This window comes from Chaetodon trifascialis, chromosome 4 (genome assembly GCF_039877785.1).
Source record: "Chaetodon trifascialis isolate fChaTrf1 chromosome 4, fChaTrf1.hap1, whole genome shotgun sequence".
NCBI classification, from domain to species: Eukaryota; Metazoa; Chordata; class Actinopteri; order Chaetodontiformes; family Chaetodontidae; genus Chaetodon; species Chaetodon trifascialis.
In genome coordinates this window covers 19,277,824-19,299,259 of record NC_092059.1, presented here as the reverse complement: position 1 = coordinate 19,299,259, position 21,436 = coordinate 19,277,824, and the positions used below count along the sequence as shown (strand labels likewise).

At 39.9% G+C, this 21,436-nt stretch overlaps 1 protein-coding gene across 1 annotated transcript; it reads right to left on the bottom strand.

The window, feature by feature from the left end:
- Window positions 1–1,217: 1,217 nt before the first annotated feature.
- On the bottom strand, window positions 1,218–4,828 carry pdcb (phosducin b). The gene is made up of 4 exons (XM_070960961.1): window positions 4,672–4,828; window positions 3,391–3,452; window positions 2,497–2,645; window positions 1,218–2,312 (listed from the first exon to the last, which is right to left on the bottom strand). Exons 2-4 carry the CDS (start codon window positions 3,434–3,436, stop codon window positions 1,797–1,799), a joined length of 711 nt encoding a protein of 236 aa, XP_070817062.1. The 5' UTR covers window positions 3,437–3,452; window positions 4,672–4,828; the 3' UTR covers window positions 1,218–1,796.
- Window positions 4,829–21,436: the final 16,608 nt, after the last annotated feature.

Here is a 21,436-nt window from a genome sequence, read left to right as displayed (position 1 = left end):
CATGTGACAGCCTGCTTCAACAGGAGAGAAAAGAGATGTCTTCATCAGTGGTATGCAAGCCTGCATGTGTGTATTTTGCAGTTTTCTTTCCTTGATTCCTCCGTTTTGAACACTGAGTTAAGATGATTTGGATTCTTGCAAGATTGTTGATAAAATCTTTTTAGTTTTTTGTCCATTTATATAAAGTTATATTCCTAAAGAAAGTTAGGGTGAATTAAAAACTTGAGATTCAGACATGGTTTTGGACTGTACTTGAATGAAAGGGTGAGGCAGGCCCTTGACGACAAAGGGGTTGGGACAGGACCCAGATCCTGGAACAAAATCTTGAGATAATGGTAGTGATTGAGGAGGAGGAGAGTTTTGCAATGATCAGCCTGCAAGAAGGAATCACATTCGAAGCAACAGGTCAACATTTTGGGAAATATGCTTCTTTGCTTCTTTATCAAGAGTTAGATGAAAAGATTTATCTTGCATCTGTACGCTAAATATGAAGGTACTGCTAGCAACTGGTTCGATTAGTTTAGTACGAAACAGGGAGACACTGCTCTCCTGGCTCTCTCAGCAGGTTGCCATGTAATCACCAGACCTTCTGGTATCTTAAATCAATAAAATGCGATGCAGAACTTTACTATTTTATGTAATTTTATTCTTATTTTTATTTTTATTCTGGACAACATGTATATTAGACTATATTTCATTATATTCCAGTACACAAATTAAGGTAGTAACCAAATCCTTTGTAAAATTAAATATGATGATGATGATGATGATGATGATGATGATGATGGTGCTGATGATGATGATGATGATGATGATGGTGATGATGATGATGATGATGATGGCCATCATGCTGAGGTGAGGCCTTGTTGGCTGATTCATATCACACTAAGAAAATCCAAGACCCACAGTTTCCTTTTTGTGTATTTCCATGACTTTCTCCATTTTCACAATAAAAAATACACAGAAAACTCTTCACTGATGATGTTTCACTGATGGTAAAATACCAGAAGCTCATGGATGTTTTTTCCAGATACAATGTGTCACCTCCCACCATGCTGGCTGAAGAAGCAGGGGTAGGTCATGCTGGACTGGCCAGCTGGTGTTTACACAAAAAGCTTTCCACATTCAGAGTGCTTTGGCCTCTTAAGTCTCAAGAGTTCCTGGACTGTTTTGCTCTTCAAAGTTGCTTTTTTAAAATTTTGGCAAAAAAAAAAAAACAAACCCAAAAACGGTCACACTAAAATACTGCATGTATACATGTGTTTAAATATTGTGTCACATTTGTGGATGTCACTTGTACAAACCCTGGATTTATAAATAACTTGTGTACAGATCAACCTAATCCAATGCTACAAAAAAATCTGTGAATTAATACATTTTTACAAGTACATACAGCATGTCATAATTTCTATTATTACAAAATAAAACGTTGCAGTTACTGTATTTGAAATTCAGTTCAATGGCTTTGGCTTTTGTTTTGGTGGTGGTGAGGATGTTTGTGATATATATTTATACATAAATAAACAATAAATAAATCTCCTCACCTTACTGTAACCCACATCCATATTTGACAGCACCCATATCTGAGAAATCGAGGTTTCTTCACCAACTGAATGTAAAATTTCTCCTTTAGAAAACATCCTTCAAACACTAGTGAGATAGTGGAGATGTTAGGGTTTTTCTAGTTGCTGTAGCCCAAGAGAGTAACTTGTCTTATGTCATAAATTGTCTTTAATAGCTTTCTAGCCGGCCCTCCGAGACAGCTTCCCATCGTCCTCAGCAGCCAAACTCTTTGTTTACTCTACATCATTTTCCTCTTCATCTTCCAAGCCAGGTAGCTCTTTCTCTGGCAGCAGCCCATAGCTGTTGAGGAAGGTCTCCACATCAGTGGCGAAGAACTCCTCGTTTAGGTGCTGCGTGCAGGCCAGGAAGTTCCCAAGTAGTTCTCCAGCCTTGTACACCAGCAGCGTAGGCAAAACCTCATCCGAGAACCGCTCGGCAGCACCGGATGCGACGGCATCAATCCTGCAGAACTTTACAGTAGGGTATTCAGTGGCCAGGCAGTCAAGGCAGCTGTTGAGCTCCTCGCAGCCTTTGACCCCAACTTTGTAGATGTGGACGACTACCACTGTGCTGTAATGCTCCTTCTCTATGACTTCGAGGAAGGCCTCTCCGCTGTCCAGGTCATGCACACCTTCAAACTTGGGCCCAAAGCTGAGTTTATCATGCATCTCCTGCATGCACCGCTTTCTGTATTTCTTCAGACACCCCTCATCCTCCTCTTTAAGCAGTTCATACTCTTGGACACTCATCTGAAAAAATGACATGAAAACAAAAGTTACAATTTTTCTTGGCTAGAACTGCATCACAAACGTTTCATTTAAGATGTAAGGTGAGAGTTATACAATGCACAGTGTCCAAAGATCACAAGGAAAAGCAGCTGCTGCCCATCAGAGTAACAGTTTGTCATCTTTGCTGCGGTCTGTTTGGTTGTACCTTGCGGTTAAGGTTTGCTCTGGAGTCATCTTTCGGTCTGCTCGGGGATGACATTTGTCTCAGCAGTTCCTTTTTTGCAGGAGGCAAGTTCTCCTGGTCCATGCTTTCCAACTTAAACCTCCTCCAGTCATTGATGACTCCTTTTGGACCTATGAAGAAGGCAAATAGCAACGCATACTCAGTTTCTTAGGCTTTTAGAAAACATTAGATCGAGAAAAGTGCCAATTAGATAGAAATATTAAGATTCTACATTATTTCTTATTATTATTGGTGTATATTTCTGACTATGTAGTAAGCCAGTAGAAAGGCAGATAGAAACAACAAAAAACAAACAGGAAAGTATTTTTGGAAACAGACACGATTCAGACCCAGTCCAGCAGGAGTTACTTGGCTGTGCTTTCAGAAAGCAGCATTCTTGAACTTTGCTCTCAAGGCACACATAATTAACAATATGTGGGATTTCAAGCTGAATGACTGGTTTATTGCTTTGTATAATGACAATATGCAGCAATGAATCATTGGTAGGAATTGTGTCCTGTTTTAATTTGAGGATTAAAGCTTCATCCCAACCCTTCTTGAAGGGTACTAATTGCACCACTGTTGCGTAAGAAAAAGAAGATTAGAGAGCCAGTTAAACTGCCAAAGCTCTACAGATCTGTGCTCTACTTCGCTTTGGTTTCCTGTTGTTTGTTCACAGCCAACTGCTCTGTAATCAATGTTATTGATTTACTATTTGTGAAGTCACTTCTATTAAAGGCACAAGTAATGTCTTCATGACTAATAGCTAAAACGTATGTTTTCACAGATGGATGGACCAGGCTCAAGTACAGACTCCACCAGGTTGTAACATTGCTCTGTTAGCATGTGATGTCTGAAAATGATGCGTCAGCTCACCTGTGTGGGTTGCGGTCTCCTCCAGCTCAATCAATTTGTCAGACATTTTTCTGGTTAGCTACCTGTAAGACAAAAAAAATGAGAATCAGACTGAGTTAAAGGAGGTTGTTCATATGATGTGGTCATGGTTTGCAGGATGAGGGCTTCAGATGTTTGAACAAATAATTATTTTATCTCTTTGATGACCTGTTGTTTGTTCTACTTGTTCTCAATTAGATTATTGTTAAGCTACAGATTTAAAATCTTTGCACTGTGACAGAGCTAATAGATACCAAGTGAGTCTCATGATGCTTAATTAAATTAATGCAGTCTAAGAGGATTACTGAACTGCAACGGATCTCTCTCTGGCTTGCTATTGTTTTAAGATGGAACAGATGGGGTTGGCAACTGAAAACATGAAACTGTAAGAAAACAACAAAATCATACAACAACAATAATGTAATAATTTCAATGCTAACAATGCACGTGTGTGTATATTTAGATATTAAAAGAAGAAAAACAGAAATAAATAAATGCTTGTAAATATTCATATTATTATTTTCATGTGTTCATAAATTTCTCATCATTTATGTATCGAACATGTATAACTCATTTGCCTCACTCTTCAGTGCACTCTGGGTCTCACACTGCTTTGTATTGTCTGTGGTGTCAGTGTCTGGATCAGCCGATGTGTGGCGTATGCAGAGCCAACATCTCCTGGCCTTTCTCCAGTGTTTCAATTAGCGTGGTCTTCCTTCCTGCGTGCAGTCACGATGCTGATCTGGGCTGATGATCTCTGCGGCCACCTCGCTAACCCCCAAATCCATCAGTGGAGATTTGTCGTGATTAGTTCCAGCATGAGAAAATGAAGCCTTGTATAGACGTTTCAATTCTGTACGTGTATGTGTGTGAGCGAGAGACACCACAATAAAGTCTTGTAAACAGCTGACTCGCAATTTGACACAGACCCGTGACTAAATTCAGCACCAAGAGAAAGAATCCCTTGTTCTCCTTCAGTGCAGAAGCATTATTTTAAAACAAGAAAGAAATTACAGCAGAATTATTGAAAAGCTTTCCGTATGATACAGAATATTATATAGTATCAATGGAAGATTATACACATGAAAAATCAAGATGGCCCCCAGAATCAGTCTCAAATCTATGTAAAAACATACAAGCCAAAAAACATATCTCCTATTACATCCATTCAAAACTAAACTTCTAATTGTTTACACAAAGTTTCAGCTGATTTCACTCAATTACCTTCCAAAAAGTAAGAGACATCAGTAGAGTTTCTCTTACCTCCCACAGTCACAGTGAAGTCCTCCCTTTGTGTCAGTAGCTAACCTCGCTCTGGTCGACACTTGATCACTTCACTAAGCTATCTGTTGCTGGATGGTGTGCGTTTTTGTGTGCATGCGTGTGTCTTCTCCAGCCAATGAGCTTGGTCTAATGGAGATTTCAAAAAAGACCCTACAGACCAAACCGAAATAGAGCAGAGATCCTAAGAGGATTTCACTTCAGGAATTAGAAGCCTCTGCTTGATAAAGGCCTGACCACTCACAAAGAAGAGAGAGAGAGTGAGAGAGAGAGAGAGAGAGAGAGAGAGAGAGAGAGAGAGAGAGAGAGAGAGACAGAGAGAGAGAGAGAGAGAGAGAGAGAGAGAGAGAGAGAGAGAGAGAGAGAGAGAGAGAATACAACACTTACTTGAAAAGTTAAGAGCCTCTTCTATTCAACAGTGTCCAAGAGCTACTGTGCTGTATTTCACTATAAACAGCACATCAAGGGTTAACAAAACCAAGGACACCATATCCCCGAGATGAACTCTCAAATAAAGTGATCTTGTCTGGAATTTAAAAGTTCTTCAAGCCATAGGGCTTCACATGAAAATGAACACATGATGGAAATCTTTGAAAACACAAAACACCTCCAGCTACGGGCGGGGAATGTCGAGTGATGCTTTATCATGTGCTTGTTGATTATTTTCAACACAAACATCACACTGTAGTCTCCTCTCCGCTCGCAAACTGTGGCTTTCCTGTTATGTTTCGCCACAAGGAGCTTAGTTAGGCGACAACATTTTTTATGTTACCTGAGTGATAAATGCAATGCATTTCAACAGAGACAGACAAGAGATAGACAATAGGAGCATGTGCATGTGCATGAGGGTCAAAAAGTTGTCGGCCGTCTTATATTAACAATGTGTAAGTCTTTTTTTTGTAGTCTTGTAATAAGATGCCTGTTTTGTCTTTGTACGTCTCCACCTCTTGTTGTTGTGGAAGAAGTATTGAGATGTTTTATGCAAGTAAAATTGCCAAAACTACGATGTAAAAATGCTCCATTTTAGTAAAAGTACAGAATTGACATCAGCAAAATGTGCACAAAGTATCAAAGGTAAAAGTACTAGTAATGCAAAATGGCCCCTTTCAGACTATCATCAATACAGATAGGAGTATTATTACTGATTCAGCAACATGTAAGCAGCTTTTACATGTTGTCGAGATCATAAGTTTAATGACTGAATAACAATGTCAACTCATCCACTGTTTAATGTTGATCTGTAAAGTCAAACAAATGCAGTGGACTAAATATTGCAACATTTCTTAGTATTTCCATCATAAGATGGAAATACTAAGAAAAAGTTGTAATGAAGTACAGCACTTAAGAAAATGTAGTTACATTCCAGCACTGCTGCTTTTACAGGGGACAGAAAGTAAGCCGTTATTCCCATCACCACAAACAGCCACACGTTTGTATCCTGTAGATGACATAGGAGGGGCTCTGTGACAGCTTCCCTGTTTTATTACGCTCATGAAGGAGTGCCAGCGTAGTTTCATGCTCTCCTGTGAGACCTTATTGATGGTGTATACTCTCAGGTTTCACCCTAGAACAACATGGTTCAGGTGGTATATTTCCACAGGCTGCTGTGTGAAAAGAAATAACTCAATCACTCTTAATTCTTTGTCTTTGCCGACTTGCTCCATTGTAAGCTCCACTTCAGCATAGTGCTGAGTCACTGCAGTGCAAATGGGAAGGGTGCACGCTCTCCACACCCACATGATATTTTCGGGGACAGGACTTCTGTCCTTCGCCTATGTGTCTGCATCCTGTATTTATTGGCTTAAAGGATTACTTGACTTTTTATTCAGGCACACACAACATGCGGGTCAGGTGGGGTCTCATTCTTCTCAGTCAACAGTCAGCAGTCAGGTTGTTAAAAATGGAATGCAGCAGCTTATTTAGCGCCTTCTGTTCTAAAGATGTTTGCCACAGCGATCAGTCCAACATTAGCCTGTCTATCACAAAGTAACTTTAACTAAAAATAGGAAGCATCTCTTCACACTTGGCACATTGCACAAGTATGCCAATGCAATCAAGTTTTGTGACTAAAAACTAGGGCCAAATGCTAGAAAAGTGAGGAATTTGTCCATTTCCTATTATACAAAAACCTATAAATCATCTAATTTCCCCCATCTAGTTTTGTGTCTAGTTGTGGCTGAATATTCACATATGTTATTTAATGATGATAATGGGAATAGACTGAAAGAGTTTCCTGTAGAACTGACATGTTCAAACAGCAAAGAGGGGATGTATGTCTGTACCACAGTATGTGCAGGCCACATCAACAATACATTACGACCCAGAGCAATCTCTCTCAGAGGAAACTCTCCTCAAAGGGGGAGCCTTGCATGTGGGAGGCTTTCAGTGTCTCTATTTGAGCCCCATTTAGAGTCACTGTGTTACGTCATCATGGATCACTGGGTCACTTGTCTTGGCTGGATATTGCAGGTGACACTAGGTCAGCTCTCTAACACCTTTTTTTGAAAGCTAGAGGGCAGCCTTTGGCTGACATTGGGCCTGGACTAGTTATGTTGTCAGAAAGTTTCCGTTACAGTTTTGAGCTGGTGATCTTTTCCACAATGGCCTCTCAGGTTTAGCAGCAAACATATTGGACACTGGCTGACAATAGACTACAACTGCAGACTGCAGTAGCTACTTGTCGTATATCCAGCTAATCATATTTAGTCCTATAGATTAAATCCTGTCCTTTCAGGTTGATACAGCACAGCTTGATTTTATTCTTTTCTTGCACATGTGTACATCTATACATGAATATATCATATCACCTTATCAAGCTATATATTGCTTCTGCTGTATCTTAAGTAAACAAACTATTGTTTTTTATTTTGCACTGGGTACAGCAGCTTCCTCTGTCCTATACCACGTAAAAAAATTACTTCACTGCATGAACACTTAAAGAAAAAAGTGACAAAGAAAAAGAGCAGGATTTAATTCATTAGGATCTCCCCTGTCATACACCATGCTGCAGAATGTTTATAATGAGCCAAATGTTGCAGAGGATGCAAAGTTAAAAGAAAAGTAACACTGATCTCCCGGATCTCTGACTGACCAGCATCAGTATGTCTTTCTTTGGTTTACAAATATGCATTTACGTCTACTGGCATTACCTCTCTACAGGGACTGGAGAGTACAATAAACTTGTAAAACCGTACAACCAATCAAAGAAACTCACAGTACTGCATTTATGCCTAAAAACAGTCAGTTGGAAAAACTAGTAATAGGATATACAGCACCAGGAGGTTTACAATAAACGAAGTGTTTGTGGATGAGTGTGTGTGCACTGGTGCGTCAGCTCTCTTTGGCCTTATAAGTATGTGGAGGGACAGATTTTCTCATGCGAACCATACGTTCCATGACGTCTTTGCGTGTGGAACTGAGGGTATATAGTTACCTCATTTTGGAGAGCCTGCAGTTACAACCAGTCATTACTTTCCATACATCCACATGCAGGTTTCTGAATATTATGGGTGTCTGCAGTAAGCTCTGAGTCACGCAGATTAGAAAGGGCATGTAAATCTACAGATCTGCTGCGTCTATGAGAAACTGTGTTATAACAGATGTGTCTCTCCCACGTGTGTTATCGGCACATACCGTAGGTGAGCCACTTCCCTCAGTGTGCGTGCATACCACAGATAATGGCTTTACCTGAGGCTTTGAATCATTATCTTAATAGGAAGAAGGAGGAAATCACAGGTAAGGTGGCCCACTGGACATTCCAACCTCATCAGACACCTTCCTTGTGACACAATGTCACTTTGTTCTCACCGGCTTGTTTCACTCCGGGATAAGTGCGATTTATTATTAAACATCTGCTCATACTTAGCCTTTTGTTTGCTGCTTTCCCACACCCACAACCTTCAATACTCACTGACTGTCATGCTTAATGGGTTCGAGCCTGGTCTTTTGGTCTGCAGAAAGGAAATCATTTACAGTCCTGTAACTTTCCTCTGGTTGAGCTCTGACCAAGATGTGGTTTTCCTTTTGACATTTTAATCAACCTTATGAACAGGAAGTGAGAGTCTTCCAATATTGTGACAGCAGGAGGCTATTACAGTGTTATGAGAGGCTGTCTGAAAGTCCGGCCTTGCTCTACTTGAGGCCCACAGCCAACACATTTCTGCAGCTCTGACTCAGGAATTTTCACTTCCACTTCAATGAAGCTGATGACAGAGGCACCTGAGTAATGAGTTAATGTTGAGCATGGAATCATATGACACACCAAAATTACGTATGAAGTGACTATGAGACAATTCCTGCAAACGTCTGTCCAGTCCAGAGGCTCCGGTTTTCCGTCTGAAGGTCAATTACCGAACACCAAACAGATGACACCATGCAAAGACCAATACGCTCTTTTCAGAAGTGCTGAAAAAGTCTGAGGAGCTACTTTCACACTTTCTGACAAGCCTTCTAGCAAGTGATCCCAAACCATGTCCACTGTGTGCACCCAGGTGCACTCAGTGTGAAAGCTCCAAGTTCCCTGCCTCTGCAAATTCCTTCCCCCACATTCCTATCTTCACTCATTTTTCTGACTAAATACATTTCATCTACCAAATTCTTTCTCTTTCTCCCTGCAGGCTCTGACAAGTGAGGGGAGACATCAAATCTGATAGCTTCTTTGAGCAGATAAAATGAATGCAATCAAAACTTAATAAAGAGTTCACCATGATGAAAAGAAAAAGTCTTTTCAGTTTTGTTTTTTTTGTTTTTGGCCAGATTTGGAGATTTCACCTCCTACTCTAACACAATGGAGGTGAAAAGATTTTTGTTTTTGATGCCCATTGCCCAGTGAACTCTTTAAAACTCTGCTGAACTGGATGAACCAACACTTACATACCTTACTTTATAATGCCTTCACTTCCAGTAAAAGCACAGTGAATGCCTACAGCATCGAGTGCATGTTAACTCTGAAGATGGAAACTGTGATGAAGTGTTGGTTGACTGGTTTAAAATGGGCAAACTTAGAGAGGCACTGGAGATGAGGATGAATCAACAGCATGATAGAACCATATGGTTTCACCCAAAAAAAGGATGTTTTCTGTCTCAATGTTATGTCTGTGCACACATGTCCGCCTCAGTGTCTGCATGTGAGCACTGGAAATGCACGGACACTTTGATCTGATGGAGAAAGTTAGAAAATAGCCTTTGTTTCTTCAGTGATTCATTATGGGTAAAACTTTCTCTTTCCTAAATGCTTTGCCTGCATGTGAAATGGCACGAATGGCAAGGCAAAATGTCCTTTCATAAGAGATCAATCTGCTTTTCTTTTGTGAAGCTCAATGTTTCCTATTTTCCTTTTGCTCAAAGGGAACATCTACAGTCTTAAATACATGTCAGATGTAACAGTTTTTAGAACAAGATTTGATGCAGTTTGGGGTCTGATCTGATCTGAAGTCCATTCATTGTTATGTGTATTCTATGCCTTTTACATTTATATTACCTTTTTTTTTTTTAAGAAAGACCACTCAAAAACTGCTTGCACATGAGGTGAGGTGAGATGAAGCACATTTGAATAGAAGACAGTATCTATTGGTAAAGTGTAACCTTTTTCAGGTTGGGGTATTTCAGTCTTTTTCATAGAGTTGCAGTTTGCTCTGTGAAGGTTTTTTCCACTTTAACTTTATGGACTGTTTAACAAATTGATGACATTACAAATGTATTCCTTGATGTTTATTTTTGGTGGATAGAGAGCTTGAATGATTATTTGATTAATCAATTAGTGAATCTATGTTTTCTAGCAAAAATGCCCAAACTTTTGCTGATTTTCTTTGTCTCATATGATCGGAAAGCTGAAGATATTTGGCATTTGTACAGTTTTTTTTTGTTTTTTTTTTAACAAACGACAAAGTCCCCCAGGCTCTGGAAGCTTGTGATAGGCATTTTTCACCATTTAATAGACAAACTGATAAATTGATAACCAGTGTTGTGCCTGAACGCGTTCACTGAACGATAGTTGTTAGTATATAGTATTGTTGGTGTGAACTGAATTATCACCGCAGCACATCCAGTCTGAAATACCACTTGATGGCCAAACACAGAACGAAAGTGAATTCTCCGCTGCCTCCTTGTCAAAACAGGTGACAATGGATGGCATATGGATGCTGTTCAAAGGAAACTTAAGAGAGGAAAGTTTAAGCCATGGTTTAACTGCACTAAAGCCTGAGTCCTAGTTTACAATGATGTGCACTTTGTAACTTTATCTTTTATCACCCTGTTTTGATCCCTTAGAAAGGGTTGTTGAAGGGGCTTTTATGTATCCAAATATTTATTGTTTGTCATCTGTTTACTGACAGTGTTTAATTTTGTGAGATTTGATTCGTTCAAATGTGAATGACTGCTCAAAGTGAGAATGTTAGTGTGAAATATAACACTACACGTTGTTGTTTTCAATTAAAAAACATTTGCTCAAAGTAAACCAATCCACTTTTCCATGTTGATAACAGTATTAAAATGATAATTCAAGGGACATTTAGAATAGATAAAAAAGTGCAATTAATTTGCAATTAATCGCGAGTTAACTATGACATTCATGAGATTAATCGCGATCAAATATTTTAATCGATTGACAGCACTAGATAAGATACTTTTCTTGCATAACTAAATTTGACTCTGAAATTGACACATCCTTCATCTCTGCTCTGCAGTTGGGATTTTGACACCTGTTAACATGCAAAGAGATTTTTGAAGTCATTTTCCAGATGTTTGTGTCTTTCTGATTATGTTCCTCTGCAATGTGTATATTTAATATAATGTATATAGACAATATGGGCTTTAATGGAAACACCCAACACTGCTGGTCAGTAATTTTCCTCTGTCATCATCGCCATCATCATCATCCCTGTCATGATCATTTGTTGAGAAATAAGAGAAAGTCAGACTTTTTTTTTTTTTTGAAACAATCTGTGGTTTTGTGTTTAAATGTCTCCACAGGGACCCCTGATTCACTCTGCATACACGCGTGTGTTTGTGTCTATTGTGCAACACTAAAGCTTGTCCAGCAAGTGGTGCGTAAGAGAGGCAGTGACGAGACGGCTCACCCAGCTCCTCTCCCCAGCCGCTGCTGCTGCTACTACTATTGCGACCCATTCATAAATATTAGTCAGCCCACAGAAATGTTGGTGTTTCTGTTTTCAACCGTCTTGACTGTTTCTTGTTTCCAAAGGGGAAAAAATGACGCACACACAAAACATTGTGACCCACTGTATTTTATATGTTTTCTAAGCTGCCACTGGGAGGAGCTGCTGGAGCACAGTGTCAGTCAGCGACATGCAGCAGGTTTGGGAGAAGCAGGAAGGTATTTTTATTGATCATAAATCATGAATATCCTCATCTTATCTCAAGACACTGACACACGCTCACTGTCAGGAACTTGACATCAGGGAGATGTTACAAATCAGCAAAGGGCACTAGTATTGAAATCTATTTATACATTAACTGCCCAGGTTAATGTGTAAATAAAATCAAGGTTACACACTGAGCAAGTACAGATGAAAACCTTTGGAGATAAACAAAGAGCTAAAAAAGTGCTGGAACAAATGAGTTGACATGGAGTGCAAGGTTAACAATGGGACAGATAAAAGCGAAGGAAAGTTTAAAAATTAAATAAGCAAAAAGAACAAATCTGATGAGGAATTATTTGCAATCAAATGTAAAGCAATGCAGTAGTTTTAATGCTAAGTTACAATAAACAAATACAAAATATGGTCTCATGTGTCATCAGACCATTACACAAAAATACTTCCGTGCTTTTGAAATAGCGTAATTACAAAATGCACCTTGGTTACTACCTACACTTTCTGTGTGAGTCAGTGATCATCACAGCTACAACAAAATCACCTCAGAGTGACTTAGAGCAGCTCAAGCCAGCTGCCAGTTCACCGACAGGATCTCTGTCAGTCACATGGTTTTTCAGACAAGTCTGGAACCCCAATAACAGATGAAGCGTCAACGCTGCTCATGCTCTCAGTGCTAAAGTGTCATGTCTTTAGATCTGACGCATCTCATGCCTTAGGCTTTGCACTTCACGGCTGTAAAAGTATGTGAAACACAACAACTCACATCTGGAGCTACATATACCTCAGATCTCCAAACAGAAACCATGAGAGAACAAACAAAAAAAGTTGTTCAGGTGTTCAGCAGCAGTGGTTCAGCTTGGTTGAAACCTTAATGTGTTGAAAGCCTGATCTTAAATCTATGATGCTTTTCTAAACGATGGAAACTCTTCCAAATGTACTCCTGTATAATACATACGTTCTAGGTGAGTGCACTACATCCTGTACAGAAACCAGTTGTCATTTCTCAGGTATACTTCACTTCACTTCCCACCACTCCCCCTCCACTTGTCTCACACTCCCACCTTCACCTCCTCCACCTGCTGACTCCCCTTCAGACTAAAGCTGTTTACTCGCGGCCTCCAGCCTACGATGACTCATTCACTGTAAACGTGCAAACAACTGCTGAAGGTTTCCTATATGTTTCCTCAACCGCCACGTCATCAACTGTGTACACGACTTGTACACACATAACATAAATATTCAAAAACTACACCAACATGTCAGAAGACTGTCTGTCTGTTATATTTGATGCTATGTTGGTTGTTATTTAATGTGTGAGCACTGTTACAGCAATAATAAAAAGATTCAACCGCCTCTGTTTTTTCTTATTGTCAACAAACTGCATGAAAAGACAGAAGAATTAATGATGGAACTGATCCAGCTTACAAGTATTGTATGTCCATCCACTGGGTGACATGTTTATTCATTATGAGGAACATCATCATCTGTGTTTAGTTTATTTAACTTTAGAAAGGAGGACAGTTTGCTTATAAAGGAACACTTAATCCTGAAGTTTATCAGAAAGGTGGAGATATGTGGGTTTCACTGGACATGAAGGATATGAAAATTGTCACCTGGAAAGTAACTTGTAACTAAAGCTGTCAGAGAGATGTAATGGAGTAAAAAATGTGATGTTTCTCACCAAGATGAAGAGACGTAGAACTACAAAGATGTAAAAAATGGAAATACTCAAGTAAAGTACAAGTGCCTAAGAACAGTACTTGAGTAAATGTACTTAGTTACACGCTAACACATAAAAGTAGACAGACTTGTACTAGATTATATTGCAGGGGATCTGTAGCCTTAGCAGCTCATTAAAGAAATGGGGGGAGATAAATTTAAATAAATACATTTTCCAAAATGTCTTCTTCTTTGGTTTGTTAAAAACATTCACAGCCCCAGGTAAGATAAGGATGACATTATACCATTATTTTGGAGATTCTTCTATTGTAATCTGAGGAGCTTGACTTTAAGAAAATGATGGGCTTGTGTTCATAACCCCAGTGTGAGTAACATTTAAACACCTCTATGACAGCATGGACACATCCGTCTGTTACAATCAAAGAAAACACGAGGAAGCATATTTTTGCGCCATAATGACATGCTTGGAGTGGAGAGACCGTTGTCACCTGACATGTTGTGACAACATATCACGCATGTCATGGAAACCTTTGCAGCAGCTTCTGTTTGGGGAGGGTCACAGGTCCCTGTGACAGACATTATGCAGATTTCTGGAGAAAAGCATTGAACAAGTAGTTACTTGTAGATGTGACAAACATGGTGCTCATGTCACATGTCCACAAGGAAGCTCTCATTGATACTGTTACTCATTATTACTGATTTCACTGTTGTGTTTTCAGTGGAAAAGTCACACTAGATGCATGCAATGCATCTAGTGATACTGAGTGCTGTATTTTCCTTGTTTGTAATTCTTAATTCAGCAGGTTTTGTTAAATAGTGATGGTGTAATACTGTAACATCTGGTCACATAATGATACATAATTACATAATACATAAATGAAACATAATTATTTTTATTATTACTGACATACGCAGTCAAACAACACAACCAAGTAATGTACTTAAGTACAAATTTGAGCTTATATAATCTAAAATTGTATTATTATGGCACTAAAACCATAGCACATACAGTATACACTGTATATTATGCCTCAAAGTAGATCCAACTTGACTACCTACATCAGTGAAATGCTTATCAATGCATCTAATGAAAATAAAACATAATAGTGTAAAGTTCTTAATACTTTAATTGTACTTTAATTGTTACATCCTAAGTATTTTCAGTAAAATGCACTCACAGTAACAATTTGAATGCAGGACTTTCAGTGTGTAAATACAGTGTGTATTTTGCACACACTGAATTTTACAGTGTGTGCAAAATACACACCGTGAAATGAGGTATTTTACAGTGGTATTGCTATGTTTACTTAAGTAAAGCATCCAAATACTTTCCACCACTAATCTATTTACAATAAAAGGGAACTTCTCTTTAAACTGTTCTCAAGAGTCATTCAAAGAGGCCACATGAGTCAGGGATGTAAAACTGACAACTACCAATGTATTCCAGTTTCAGAAGGCTTTAAATGTCAAGACGTTTGCCTGCAGAGTCTGTCAGTAAGCGTGAAAAAATAAGGAAAAGCAAGGACAGGTGGAAAAAGAGATGCCACTGAGTATCTTCTCTGAGATTCTCTTACAATTACGAGTTTACTGGCAATCAAATTTAAATTGACAGTTTCATTTTTGTACTGTAAACTACAGTACTGCAGGCTGACTTCTGCATTTTTAAGAAAGAATGCAGTGAGGGATAGGCTGAATCTTTCAAAGCGGCCCATAATTGCAACTTAGAGCAAAGGGATAGTTAGACAGAAAAAAGACAGTTATTACCCCCTTGACTCACTTGAAGATAAAGCATAGAAAGCATGGAGAGAAAAAGGTGAGCTCTGGAACTTTTGTCGGTCCCTGTTCTGCATCCAAATCATAAAAAATTCAACCCCTTAGACTTCAGACAGGCAAAATGATCCCGGCATGTACGGTCAGTGGTTGACATGGTGCTGATATAGTCTACATTTTATCAGCAAATCAACATTGACTCCTGGAAATGATATTTGTACATCATTAACTTGTTCTCCCAAATACACTGTGATGGCAAACGTAATGGCTGCCTGAATTTTGTTGATAGGCAGCAGTTTTTTGAGTGAATAAAGGTGATCATGGCTTTGGTTAAAGGTTAAAGTCACTGTACTTATTACTGTATTGAACCAGACCAACTATTTCCCCCAGTGATGTGAGTGCCCAAACATAACTGCAGCTATTCTATTGCAAGATCAAATATTTTGGCTGGAAAACAGATGAAATCCTGTGTCAATGAGGATTTGACTTCACTATCATGTTATTTTAATAGATGCGCACATGGCATCCTCTTCAAAACATATTTAATATGCAAATTCTTGGAAGTTACACAGTTACAGCAAATAAATTTTCTGGTAAAGCTGATAAATTCCCCAAATCATATGATAAAGATTTTTGATGATAAAGTTTCATGATGTGGCAGCACGGTAGTTGAGTTCCTTTTGAGTAAAAAGGAAAAACAAATTACGGTTATGATGACAACAAAACATTCTCCTTAATGTGACAGCCTCCCCATGGAGATAAAATTACAAAAGAGTTTCATTGGGTAATCCAGCAAATTTCAGAGACTACTACTGAAACTTCTAATCATGGCTCAACATCTTACATAGTTCTTAGTTGACGTCCGGAGGGACATGGACATGTAACATGTCCACACACACCTAAAATACTGACTAAATACTGACTAACATACTTTCTTTCCATCAGCATCTTCACTCTGTTTAAAGGCGTTGCTTCCATTGAAGAGCTTGGCTAAGAGATCTTGAAGAGCGAGTCTGAATGTGAAGCAGAGGGCAGCTGGACGCCCACAAATCAAACACACACACACGCACACGCACACACATAGCTGACATCAAGGTTACGTGCTGTTTCTGGATGGCAATTAAGCATCGCTTTGCTGAATGTGCTCCCAATCAGTCTCCGGGTATCCTGCGTCTGTCCTGCCAAGTTCTGGATCCCTGTGGAGACTGATTCACAGAGCTTTCCAACAAACACAAACATGTCATTTCACTTAGATGTCCTGGGAGAGATGAAATGAGAAGCATGTGTTCTATTCTTTGAAAGGGAAAAGAGGTTTTCTAAGCGGGAGTTCATCGACTGAATTGTTACAAATCACATGCCTGTAGTTAGCACTCATGCTTTGGTACAAAGTAAGAGTGTTTATGACTTAAAGCTGCTCCACTTGCACCTGTGTCATCTGTTTCCACTTGTGCGAGCTGACAAAGGAAACAGGTGCCTCATTTCATTCACATAGATAAATAAACCATAACTCATTACTTTGATAATTGTTTGTTTGTCATTCCAATTAATGTTTCCAAAGCAACTTATTGAATGTGGAAGGCAGAGACAATTGAGTGAAAGGGCTGAGCAACCAGATATGACAGATATGCAAGGCGTGTCAAGGTATGAGAGCTCGAGACAACCTCTTACTAACATGGGAAAGCTTTCAACAAATAACTGGCATGTTACAGGGGAACTGCAACTTGTTAGTCACTAGAGCGATGTGTGAGAAAGCTTGGGACACTGATACCAAGGTCTGTGTGTGACAAAGGTAATCAGCTCCTTACTATGAATGACAAATGGGTGGTAACTGTCTGCATCAGTGCATGAGTGTGTGTGTGATTTCTTAATTTCAATTATCAGCGGACAAATAAATATTGCAATATCAGCATGGTGACGCTGTTCATTTTATTACGTGATCATGTGTTTAAAAGACCTTATGAAACCTTGTTCTGCAAAAGGAATTAGTAAAAAGATGAATTTGAAGTAATAGTTCAGCATTTTCAGAATCATGCATACTATTAGAACACTGTCATGTCTGTGCATTAAGGAAATGTTGACCAGGAGGAGATTAGATTATAAAACTGGATGCAGGGGCTTGGCCGTGTCAGAGGATGGGACTTTAACTCACCCGTTCTGGTCATGCGCTGAATTGCACAAGTTCTGGGAGGAGAAATTTCAGTGATACAGTGTCGTGCTTGGAGAGCAAGTCAACCCTGACTGTAATTTTGTCCAATGTTGTCCAGGAGCTGGCGCAGGATGTCTCCAGTGAGTTTAGTCAGGATTGCTCAAAGCATCTTGAGCTATGAGTGGATAGCGATAGGCCCCTCACACTTGCACCAATCAATATGGCTCTCCAGATTTCGGTTAATACTCAACCCAAGAGCAAGCACACCTAAACTGGTGAAAGTCTGTCCAGTGGGATTTAAGGTAGGGTGACGCATTTTGGTGTTTGCGGCACTTCCTGGTCGGGCTTAAAATGCATCAATAGGCCTATTCCCAAACAAGGCCTGAGGCTATAGACCCAGATTTATAATGGCCGGACAAACTGTAATGAATTATAACCATTTTCCTGCCCATTGAAAAGATTTTCCATTTCGGTGTTGATACAATAGAGATCCAACAAGTTCCATTCACATTACCGTTTTTCAAAAAGAATCAAAATAGCCGAAAATCTGTCATGGTTAGAGCACATTGAGCTTGACTTGTGTGTCTGGTTTCAAGTCAGTCATTAAGGCATAAACTACCCTGAATGAAGACGATAGGCTTCGTCCTTCATCACTGACACTGAAATTGTTCAAGGAAGGCATCTCTTCGTGGCTGCTGTGGGCAGGAGGAATGATTACAGCAACGAATAACCCTTCTGATGTACATATTGACATGTCAATATCATTTTAAAATAGACTTGAAAAAATGTGAACATATCATTTAACATGTATAATTTGAGAAAATTACTACTGGGGCTCTTAGTACAACTTTTAAAACCCATTTCATTAACTGATTAATATCAGGTTGAGCACAGACCCGAGGGTGAGATGAAAAAAGATCCTCTCTAAGATCTATGGCATGTGATGTCATCCGCTGTGTCCGCTTCTTCAGGCTGTCAAATGGTTTCGCATAATGTATAACAGTGATGACCGTGTATGTCTGATGTATGAGTAAGTGTGTGCTATGAGTGAGCATGTGCGATGATGTGATATGACAGGATGTTTGTGTGATCCCTGACACTTAAACAGCTGTTTTGTGTTATTATTTTATTGTTTTGTCATCCTGTGATGTCGTGTTGTAGACGGAGAAGGACTCCTCACCCCTGTGCCACCTTAAAAGGCTATGTCACAGATACTGTACCTAGTTTCTGTCTAAGGCACGTTCCTGTAAATAACACGTCAGATGAAACATGCAGGTCTGTCGGGAAACAGAAACAATCAGGTGTCAGGCATTCCTCCTGTCTGAAAGTCACAGAGACACACAGAACACGAGGGTCCGACCTTGGCAGGGCGAGAGTGCTAGATGTGGACTGTCTCTGTCCCTTGTTTATTTTCATCTTTCTGCCTTTCCTTAGACTAAACTAGATCTGTCTTTCTCTCTGTCTTTGTTTCTCTTTTCTGTCATTCTTTCCTTCCTTCCTTCAGTTTGCAACCTGCAGCCTTATTTTCAATGTTTGTTTTCGACTGATGCATATTTTCTTAGGTGACGCATGGACGTCAACTACTTCCTGATCTAATGTTGATAATTAAGCAGCAATAGAAAACTACCAATACTTCCTGGTTTCAAGAGTAATGAAGAGAATTAATCTCGATTGCTAGATGATGATGGTACATTTCCAGGATTTACACCTGGTCGATCAGAATTCAATATGATTTTCACCTGATGCTGCAAATGCCAATCTTGTGCAAGCCAAAAGCGACCAAACGCAAATGGGTGTAAACACACACAGATGAAGATGAATCATCAGTCGTCTCTTCCTCTTAGTTGCACAATGTCTCATTGTGTGTGTGGATCTCTTGCCCTTCCCTGCCTTCCTTCCAGTGGCGTCTCTTATTGTATATCCTATGGAATCACCATAATTGCACATTGACTGTTTAGTCCCAGCTTCCTGACTTATTGTCCTGTCTGCAGGAATTTTTTGATTGCCAGGTTCTCAGGGATGATTGATTGCAGTGACAGTTGACAGAAATATACTCAGAAAGAAAAAGCAGGTTATTATCACCTGACAACACCTCATATGGAGCAGGATTTCCTGACAACGGTAACTATGTTGCCTGAAAAGAATGAAAAAAATGTTATTAGTGTGAGTGTGTCAAGAGTCATTACGATTTCGAAAGAATGACATCATTGACAGTGACATAAAGAGATCTCACCTGTGGCAGTCGTGTTTCCCCACTGGTGGCAAAACACTACAAATCATCAGCATTAGATGTCAGGAAGTAAGCTTAAAAAACATCCCATCCACATATGGGTGGATACAGGCTGAGGAAAATTGCAGCCACCATTATATGAGCTGTAATTATCAGTTGTTCTCAGTTGCTTAAGCACATTTACTGAAACATGGCTGCAGTTCTCGGCACACTGGGTGCAATCACCTCATCATTTCATACAGTGAGGCATGACGCCTCCATTTGTTCAGTCAAAACAGTTAATTCACACAGGGCTGAAATGATCGGTCCATTAATCCATCAATCCATCAACAGATAATTACAATTACAATTTCCAAGACGTTCCGAGCATAACGTAGCCAACTCATCTGCAGTTGAGTTGCATTGTGGGTAATGGAGGCACAAGGTTTCAGCAAGCTCTGCTGCATCAATTCAGATCTACTTTCATAAATGTCCATCGTAAGTGTGACAATGTTACCGGAGTAGAATGCTCAATTGTGAAGTACTCTTTTAATCAGCTGAAGATATCTCTGTTCATACATCAGACTTCCGTGTGACAACAGCAGCAAATGAACTACAGGTTTGAGAATTCAATGTTCAACACAATCATGAGTTTCTTTTGATTTTGAACGATTGTGTCAAAGCAGCTGAGAAAAACTGTGTACTCTCAGACAATCTACATTTGTGATCGTAAGCGACAAGTGGCTTCCAGTAGGGCAGTGCCAGTGCTTCTCGTGCGGAGGTTGCTGGCGGCTGCTCCCAGTTGACCCCAGTTCCTGCAAGGCGTCACGTAACTCCGACTGTGATCAGGGCCTCCACACCGGGTCTGGTTCCAAAGAGGTCTAGAAGCGGTCAGAGGGAAAACACACACTGAAGTCTCCTGATCTTCTCCCACACCAGGGCCCACAGCCTGCTCATCCTCATTACACCCACACAAAGCACGATGTGCTCCCCCTGCTCTATCTCATAGACCAGGATCTGAGCATGCCACACATTGATGAACAATGGAATAATACTACTCGCCCTCGGGCAACTGACAGGGGGGAAAGCAAATAATGTGCACACACACAATTAGGTCATTTTCATGCAGTGATGTGCCAAGTCCCTGTGACGGGGAATCCTACGCCTGGTCCTTTGAACGACAGGACAAAGATTATGAGATGGAGGAGGAACTGTCCATCAGGTTCAGTTGAGATGACAACTGATGCACATGATTTAATTAATGCAATTTCCTCGCTTTCTGTGTGGGTTTGTGTTTAAGGCTCGAATTGTCCAGTGCGAGGGGAGGGAGCGAATGTGCTCTCTGTATCGGTTGTGAGAGACATGTGAATGAATGGGAAGATTTAGTTTGTCATTGTCTGTGTTTAGAAGGGATGATGCCCGGCGGCCTGACTCACCACTCTGTGCCGCCAGTCACGTCAACATTCCTTCCATCATGCTTGTTTTGGAATGGGCACCCCTCGAAAAATAACTCTTCTCCTCTGTTGCGCTGCCAGTCTATACTGCTGAGGCAAGTTTCCTGTACGCTTTTGGACTGGATGCCAGTCTTCACACCTCATATACAGTAAA

Excerpts from the sequence above, each read along its gene's own strand:
- pdcb (XM_070960961.1), bottom strand. The coding sequence starts at position 3,436 with ATGTCTGACAAATTGATTGAGCTGGAGGAGACCGCAACCCACACAG. Across the intron at positions 2,646-3,390 it reads GGAGACCGCAACCCACACAG|GTCCAAAAGGAGTCATCAAT; the intron begins GTGAGCTGACGC and ends CCTTCTTCATAG. Across the intron at positions 2,313-2,496 it reads GAGCAAACCTTAACCGCAAG|ATGAGTGTCCAAGAGTATGA; the intron begins GTACAACCAAAC and ends TCATTTTTTCAG.